The sequence below is a fragment of the Drosophila pseudoobscura genome, chromosome 4 (genome assembly GCF_009870125.1).
Source record: "Drosophila pseudoobscura strain MV-25-SWS-2005 chromosome 4, UCI_Dpse_MV25, whole genome shotgun sequence".
NCBI classification, from domain to species: domain Eukaryota; kingdom Metazoa; phylum Arthropoda; class Insecta; order Diptera; family Drosophilidae; genus Drosophila; species Drosophila pseudoobscura.
The window spans coordinates 13239270-13248197 of NC_046681.1; the positions used below are offsets into that span (position 1 = coordinate 13239270).

The 8928-nt window shown below is 46.1% G+C and overlaps 1 protein-coding gene and 1 long non-coding RNA gene across 6 annotated transcripts; one reads left to right on the forward strand and one right to left on the reverse strand.

Moving 5' to 3' along the window:
• The first annotated feature begins 5 nt into the window (after window positions 1–5).
• Window positions 6–8928, forward strand: LOC26534180 (uncharacterized). 3 transcript variants are annotated; one of them, XR_004469171.1, is made up of 5 exons: window positions 6–574; window positions 5568–5711; window positions 5772–6563; window positions 6622–6692; window positions 6753–8928. It is a non-coding gene; the product is annotated as an uncharacterized lncRNA (long non-coding RNA). The 3 variants fall into 3 exon arrangements; XR_004469170.1 differs by lacking the exon at window positions 6–574 and adding an exon at window positions 1050–1181; XR_004469172.1 differs by lacking the exon at window positions 6–574 and adding an exon at window positions 1050–1181 and having other exon boundaries at window positions 5568–5707.
• LOC4818097 (RNA polymerase-associated protein Rtf1-like) lies at window positions 579–2833 on the reverse strand. 3 transcript variants are annotated; one of them, XM_015179852.2, is made up of 3 exons: window positions 2693–2833; window positions 748–2637; window positions 579–686 (listed from the first exon to the last, which is right to left on the reverse strand). In XM_015179852.2, exons 2-3 carry the CDS (start codon window positions 2630–2632, stop codon window positions 631–633), a joined length of 1941 nt encoding a protein of 646 aa, XP_015035338.2. In that variant the 5' UTR covers window positions 2633–2637; window positions 2693–2833; the 3' UTR covers window positions 579–630. The 3 variants fall into 3 exon arrangements, with proteins under 3 accessions (XP_015035338.2, XP_033235863.1, XP_001357277.3); XM_033379972.1 differs by having other exon boundaries at window positions 748–2221; window positions 2294–2731; XM_001357241.4 differs by having other exon boundaries at window positions 748–2730.

Sequence of the window (8928 nt, forward strand, 5' to 3'; positions counted from 1 at the left end):
TAAAAAACATATTTAAACACTAATCACTCATGGGTAATTCTTATTATTATAAGTTTATTAAACGCGAAATCACAAATAATAAAAAAAAAGCCGCGTGCTCAAGCGCATGGAAAAACAACTATCGATCGTTCTACCTATCGATACTCCTTTCCAATAGCGACATCGGCAAACATTCCAAGCTTCCAAGGTTCGATAGGGCTATCGATATTCATTTCCATTATCGAAATCGCGCTTCCAAAGAAATGGCGAAATATCAGTAAATTAAAAGTGTGTATAAAAACAACGCCCATTGTAGACTGCCCATGAAGCCAGTCCCCCAATTGCCTAACAACCGCACTCGATTGGATTAGGACAGGCTTTTGGCGTCACAGGAATGGAATGGTTGATTCGGAGCAGCGTCCCACCGCAACCACGCAGCAGTGTTGACAGGCTGCGGCGTGTCTATTGGAAGGAGAGAGACAGAGAGAGAGAGGACGAGTTGTGTCTATTTGTTGGCTTAATTGTTGTTCAATTAGCATCTACTGCGGGAGAACTGTGAAGGAACCTTATTTTCTCGTTCTGTATTGAAAAGCTGGTAATATTATTAAAGATTAAGCATATATTATTATACATCTGGGCTGAAATTGTAGGCTACTCCAAAGCTGGATCCGGACTTTCCTCTTTTCCAAACAGCGAATCGAAAGGAGCTACAAATAAAGCAAGGCATATACAAGCATATAGATATCCTGCTTCTCTTATACTACCTACCTAACACCGAGGTATCTACGTCCACATGAAAATCGTGTAAATCGTAAAGGCTGGCATCTTTCTTCGCTTCCTGCGGCGCCACAACTTCAGGGACTTCGGCAACGGGCTCTGGACTGCGTTTCCCCAGGGCACTTTTCTTGTATTTGCGCTTTATGTAGCGCTCCAGACCGGTATCTAGTGGCTTGGGAGCACTCTCAGGAAAGCATCTTTTGGCAGGCAAAGGCCGTGGACGGCGAGGAGCAGCTGAGATGCCTTTGCGCAGAGGAGCTGTTTGAGGCAATCGCGGTATATGCGGAGTCTTAGTCACAGGAGGGACTTGAGGACGCGGTATATCTGATGGCCCAGTATGCTTGTGACAACGCGACAAGGCTGGAACAAGAGCGGCTTCACGGCGCTGTTCCGATTTTTGTACTGGATTCTTTGGAACATATGGGGTAAGGCCACTACGTAATGAACCCCCGAATCGTGGCACCTTCTGTCCGAAATTCGCCTTGTCCTGATCCTGATCTTGGTCGATCTCCTTAATCTCCTTGTCCAAGCGAACGACCTTCTCGTGGTCGTTGTTGGTAAGAGCCAAGTCGCGCTCCTCGATCAGACGTATTTTCCGCACAGCGACCTTCTCCTGACTCAGGCCCGACTCGCGTTTCTTTTTAACTATATCGGCCACATCGTCTTCGGTAAAAATGTAATTGGTGGCCTTTTTGATGTCTTGCTCCTTCTTCGTGATCAGCGAGAGCTCCGGCAGGATCCAGTTATCCTTCTCACAGTTATCAATCCAATTTCGGAATGCCACATTTGGTACTGGACTATTGGAAACGGCGTCCAAGCGGGTCAATCTCTCCAGTCTACCGTGACGTACGTTCAACTGGTAATCCGTTGTCTTGTGTCCCAGTTGGTACGTCACATCCGTGTGAACCAGGCCAGTGATCTGGTAGATGGTCGACCGTAGATTGGTATTGGGCATTAGTATAAAGCAATCGATCACCGTCTGCCCGAATATGGGCTTGTCGACAAAACTTATTAGTTGGCTCCGTTTAAGCATCACGCTGTTGAGCTGATCCAAAGTGCTGAGCAATGTTGGACTGGCATTCATGGGCTGGCGTTTTTCGTTGTCGTCTGCCTCATTTGGCGAGGACGAATCGCTGGAGTTGTCCGAGTAGATATCTGATGCCCTTAGCCTCACTTTCGACACTTGCGGAAGCCTTTTGTCCTTATTGCTGAGCTTAGCCCGATCCCGGCGGTCATCTTCCATCCATTTGCAGATTCTGTCCTTCTGGCGCTGGGCATTCGATTTCTTTTCTAATCTTTGAAGACGCTCGTTGTGCAAGCGCTGGAGGGCAGTGGTACGATCATTAATTGCTCGCTGGCGCTTCAGATTTTTGCGACGCATCTGGAAGCGCTCTTGCCCCAAACACTCTTCCTGCTCCAGACACTCTTCCTGCTCCAGACACTCTTCCTGCTCCAGACACTCTTCCTGCTCCAGACACTCTTCCTGCTCCAGACACTCTTCCTTCTCCAGACACTCTTCCTTCTCCAGACACTCTTCCTGCTCCGGACACTCTTCCTGCTTCAAGCACGTTCCCTCCTTCGATTCCTCGCGCTTCAAGCGGCGTAAGTATATTCTTTGTGCCTTCTCCAACTGCTCTAGTGTCATCTGAGAGGGGTCGTTAAACTCCGCCACATCTATATCACTTTCGTCAGAGCCATCTGCGGCCTTTGGCAGGATTTTCTTGCGCTGTTCAAGCTCTTCTTCCTCCTTCTGCTGGCTAATACCCTGAAGGCATTCACGATCCGCGGCATCTTCATTCGAAGCATCATCTTTGCTATCCTGCATAGCCAACCATGCTTCAAAATCGTCCCAGCCGTCCAAGTCTTCTGTCGACATTTTAACTTGTGGTATTTGAAATTTAGATTACGAGAAAATCAAATTTACAAAAAATAATACCTGGGAATTATAGAAACCAAGCTGTTATCCCTTGAAAATCAGGAATACTAATGGAATATATCCAACTTCGTGGCACAAAACCGTAAATCGAATATAAGAAACTAATTTCAAGGCCTTCTTGGCAAAGAAAAGTGTGAAGAAGTCTTTCCTGTCATTCGCACGGAGAGAGAGTCTATTTGCTTGTGGGAAATTGGAACAGCGAATAACGTAGTAATTTATAATTTATAAAGAAAAACCCAAGCCAAGGCTTTTCAACGTTCTCGCCTTGTATACATGTCTTGGTTTATTTAAGCCATAATTCATCTGTGGCCTAAGCTGGGCTAGATGTTGGCTTGTTTCACTCTAAAAACTGCCATCAAAATCAAAGCCATAAGCCCCGTACAAAATGGATGCTGCAGGTGGAAGGAATATCCACGAGTGGATGAGGATTTGGGATGTGGATGTGGGCTGTGGAAGCTGGAACTGTGGCTGACCACAATTTCACGTTTGCCTAGCCGTGAACACGTTCAACATGAACGGCGATTAGTTGCATTTGTTTACGAGTATGGATTTCGGATTTGTCTCCGGCTGTGCCATGCCAGTGGAGAGTGTCCAGGACCCAGGCAGGCAGCAGGGAGCAGCACCATCCGTGGCATCGTCGTAATGGTCAAGGCAGAGGTAACTTATTGCAACGTGGCGTGCGAGTGGCCAGTGAGTGCTCCAAAGGGGGTTGTGCTTCGATTCGACCATCAGACAATTGGATGTCCTGTCGCACTCCACTCCCGGAGTTTTGTTCCAGGTGTGGGCTGAGTGGATTGCCCTCCCACCATCTCTCTCGCTCTCTCGCTCTCTCTCTCTCTGACGATATGGATGTGATTTCGTTTTCTTTGCAACTTTATCCACATTGTAAAGTAGACATTATGTTGATGCGACCGTGTCCTTTAGCTGTGCTCCAACTCCACATCGAGAGCCGACTGGACTCTCCTCATATCGCACTTGGGACATCTGCCGACGGTGGCGATAATATCCCTGAAATTATTTTCAGTTACTCGTACATTGGTTGCCAGACCCGTTTCCCCGTTGCCCCGTTGCCCAGTGGCCTCGGCCTTTGTTTTATTGTTATTGTTTCGTTGCTGGGGCCATTGTCGTTGCCAACTTCGTGACTCTCACTCCGGACTCTCTTTCTCCGTTCATCCTGCTGTCCAGATTCGTATCCAATCCAAGCCCGGGACACATTAGTGGAAGATGGACATTTCTGTGCCGTCCCATCTCCCATGTCCCATGTCCCGTGTCCGGTTGTGGGTCTCTCTCCTGCCAAAGTTATTACATGTTATATCTCGCTTTTTGCCCCGAAAAAGCTGTGTGTGCCACTTGCAATTATACACTTACTCTGCAACATTGTCCGCCCGCTCTGCCCCCCCCCCGCCACACCACACGCTGCCTGCCCCATGTGTCCTTCTGGGTGTGTGATTTTCGCATATTGGCGCTACAAACTAATGGCTTCACTAACGATTGTAACCGTTGTCCTTAATGGCATCCTTTTGGGCATCACGCGCATCGCATCCCGTTTTGTCGATTTGTTTTGTCCCTCATCTGTGCCCCAATCCCAATCCCAATCCCTGTCCCATGGTCCATCGGTCCATTGGTCATGGGTTTAGTACACACAAGTACTCTCCTATCTATGATGGAACGAAGAGATAGCTTTGCCTCTAAACTTTTCTCTAGGCATTGCATTTGGATAATTACATATTAGAAGGGAACGGGATCTATAAAACATGGAAAATATTATAGTTTCTTGAAGGAAAATTGCAGCAAACAAAGTTAGAAAAGGGTTTGCAATGTACTTTCTGTACATATTTTGATTATTAAAATAAAATAAATACATATAAAGAGGGAACACCCTTTCTGCAATGACAAAACCACAACTATGGGCTTCAGATTGATGAAATCTGAGCGGGTTTCCCTTGTCTCTTCTATCTCTCCTTGAAAAATGTCCCTTCCGCACCTCAGCCTTAAACAGAACCTCATTGCGGTCGAAAAAAAAAATCCTACAAATTTATTGTTAATAGAAAAAGGGCCCGAGCGGGTGAAGCACGCACATTAACCCTCCGCCCGCCCGTCCAGAGATGCGATGGTGGTGGCGATGGGGTTGACGATGCCTATCTGGTGGTGGTCATTGCAGCCGCATCCGGGACCGGGATACCCTCTGGACACTGGACACTCGTAAACATCTCGAATCATACGATATCGAAAAATAATCTCACAACGGAAATGGCATATTTAAAAGGCCAAAGGATTCCCTGCGATTTAACTTATAAAAGAACAAAAAAAAAAACAAGACGCAGCAAATCCAATGCCCAAGAGTCCTGCCCCGTGATAGTGTCTCTGTCCCTGTCCCTGGTCCTGGTCCTGGTCCTGTTGCTGGTCCTGTTCCTGTCGTGGGCTTCGGCTACTGCGACAGCAGTTTTTCGGGGGATTTTTAGTGTTTATTGCCGTAGATTAGTTTGTTTATTGTAATCCTCGTTATAAATTAAGCAAAACTTGCGCTTAAAAACCCATTGGCAGCATTCGGCAGGCGAGAAAGGGTTTTCTTACGGGACTCCTTACGTTCGGCAGGGGGGCCCCATCCCATATTAATTTGCCGCATATTTCCCCGAAGGCATCGAACGAACTTAGCGAAGATAATTGCTGCAAATGGTTTACGACCGCAGCCGATAAATGTTTGTCGTAGTTGGGACGGAGCCTGGAATCTTTTAGACAAAAGAAATTTCATTTACTGAGAGGAGAAATGCTAGGGTTTGGCTTTGGAACTCAATAAGCGATAGATTTTGGTACGGAATTGGGTTTAAAAATTCATTTCTAATGCAAATGTTTCAATTTTTTTGATATTTCACAGAAATACCTTATATTTTGGAATGAAACACAGGCCGCTACCCAATTTCCAACCAAATTGTATGCAAATTTATAGTAAAATTTGGTTCAATCATCCTCCAGATGTCCACAACATTACGAGCAGAAAGGAACACTGCCGAAAATGTATGTAAGTTTCACTAAATATAAAAATTGCAACATACTGTACACATATTTTGTAATATTCCAGAATCGCGACAGCTGCTGGTTTTTTGCCGCTCGTTCGATTCGATTCGAACGATTCCGCTGGCGGAGAGATGAGTTTTTATATGGCCAAGGTGTGTGGCGGCTGTTCAATAAGGAAACCCAATAAGCCAGGAGCAGAGCAGATACAGGTGCTAGAGTGGGGAATACACAGATAAAGATACAAGCCAATGAGTGGTAGATACACCTGGGATGAGTGGAAGAGCTCCAGGTGATGCCCGCATAACATCCTTATTTGGGTTTCCTTTTTTTTTTGCGTTTTGGACTAAAATGACAAAACTCCATTAAGAATTACAATTTCCCGTCTAACCTTTTATTACATTTCCGATTCCCTTTTTTCGCTTTGTTTTGGCACTCTGCCCCCCCTGGAGGGGGAGCTCTATACTAGAGCGGGAGAGTGAGCGCTTCTAATTGCATTTTAAAATTGCGACACCATAAAATGTGCTTACGGTATAAATAATTATAACGGCATTTGTCGCAACAAACAGCCAGAGAGCAGCACAGAGGCAGGAACCCAAAGCCACTCCAGCGAGTGGCAATGATTTCCAGTGTCAGGACGAGGCAATGGGTTTGCGAGGACACACCAGAACAGAGCCATGCAGTCGGTTGTTGTCGCATCTCCTGGATATTGCATGAGCTCCCAGCAGCATCCCGAACCCCGAACCCCGCACCCAACAGCCAGCAGCCAGCAGGTTCAACCTCTTTTCCATTTCGCCCTGGCAATGGTAGCTCCATTTTGCAACAACAACAACAACGACAACGATGTCATGCGATTAACGTGAGCTGCATATTTTCAGCTAATTTTCTAATTAAAATGGTATTTATGCATTTTTCAGCTGGCAGAATTAAACATTCAGCGCCAAGGAGGCTGAAAGCAAGGACTACCTACCCGAACAGCCTTCTAATGGTAAATTTTATCCATTTCCATTAGTTTTGGGATTAATTTCAATAAAAGTCTGTATTTTAGCTCTGATCTGGATGTACCTGATCGATATACAAGCTGAATGGAGCCTGGAGCATGTTTTCATTCTAAAGAAATCTTCAAAGGAGTGCCTCTGACGTGCTCCTTTAGACTGTCTGTCTCCTGGCCACACACTTGACAAGGATAATGCATAGGACAGCTCGCCGTCTTGGGTATATCCTTGTGTCACGACAGTGAAACGCAGCTTGCGCTACACTTGGTTGTCGCATAAATTTGTGTCCTGCAACAGGACGGGGCAGACCAAAGCGTTGCAAGACTGGAGACTGCAGTGGCTTATGTCCCTCGAGTCGCTGTCTCTTGGTCAAATTTATTTACTTTGTTATTTATTCTGTCATTTAGCAATGATTTGAACAGCGTAACAGGGGCTCCCAGGACTGTGATAGGTTGGGACTTGGCTATAGGGAGTATTGGGAGTGTTTCCTTAAAATAATCGTGATTTTTGGCTTGTTCTTTGCAGCCTCCTCTTCAGGCCAAGTATCCATTTCATTCCTGGCCAATCAATGGCTTACTACCAGCTGTCTCTGCTGTCAAATCCAATAAACTTCTAGAGCACACATTGTATGAGAGCACGATCCATGGATCCATTTCCGCCTTACGTTCGCCATGTAATTCAAACATTTTAACGACCTTCAGCCTGAGCAGAACGACGTGTGTCCTGTGTCCTGACGGCGACAGATTTTTCTAATGTCTCCATTCGAATCCTTTGGCCAAAGGCAATTAAATGTGCCACGGAATGGGGCTCAGAGAGTGGCAGCAGTAGGAGTAAGAGTCATAATTGTTTTTTGCGTGCGTGAATGCGGGCCAGGGAGATGGGATGTGGATGGGGATGGGGAACTGTCATAAATTCCAGTGGAGAAACACGATTTGAAATGAATTATATCTTATGGTTATTAGACAAAGGGACATCCCCTTGAACACTCATGCCGAATCAGGCGTTGCAGTTGGCCTTTGGGAAGGTGTAATTATTAACATTTGTGCTTTCTCTTGGGCCGAAACAATTAAAAGCGAAAGCAGTTCGAATCAAAGAACAAGAAGGACACACACATGAGAGGCACGGTGGCAGCAGGAGGTGGCAGTGGCGCACGCGGTGGATTGTCAGTGTGAAGAACACATGTGCAATTGCCGCTTGCCTTAATGGGCCATAAATAACCGGGGACAACAATGAGAGGCGGCTGCACTGCATCCCACCTCAACTTCTCTGCCTCCCTACCATTCTGCCACTGCGGGCTCTTTTCTTTTTCTTTTTATACTCTTAAATGGGGTAGTATGTTTTCCCCTATATGTTTGAAATGCAGAGGGGGATCTGCAGCAAAAGCTTGCAAAGGGTATCCGCGTTCGACCTTCAAGGGACGGGACTCTCCTTTCTTGCTTCTTTTGTTGGGTGCTACTCGCCAGGACATATGAAATTATTGCACGTCGACGTGCAGCCAATCGTTGTGCGTGTCCTTGCGGCCACACACACTCGTATATACGCGCACACACACTGACATGACATTGCCTGCTGCCCGGTTCGGCCTGCATGTGCATGTCCTTCGTCATTCATCAACGCTGCCGCTGTGTATGCGGTTGCGGCTTAGGGGTGGCAGGCGGGCGTCCCTTCCCCCTTCCTGGCACCTTTTGCGCATAAAATGTTCTTCCCCAAAATGTGCAAAATGTTGAAATGCGTCGACTGCTTTTGATTTATTGTCAATTGAGATGAAACATAAAATGCTGCCTGCCAATAAAAGTGTTGGAAGCAGCCACGTCGTCGTGCCGTCGTCGTCGTACTCCTGCAAAAAGGATAATGCGCTGCGCTTGTTTTAATTGAAAATAAATCTTGTCAATTTACGTCGCGGCCAGACACATCCTGTGATCCTGCCCGCTTCTGTGTTTGCTTTTATGTCTGATTTTCATTTCTTTTACCAAATTGTAAATTACTTCCGCCTGCTCTTTTGTTGAATGTCCTTTCAGGACCAAAGGTGTTGCGTACTTGGGCTTGGGCTTTCCTTTTTTTTATTTTTATGACACTAGAAAAAATATACGAGTATCCCGAAATCCGGCGACGAACATCCGCCACCTTTTCGACCAAAAGTCCCCTTTGGGGTCGCGTCCTTTTTGCAATAATACAGCAACAAAAAAATCTACATATAAATAAACATTAAAATACTTTGGAGACTGAGTG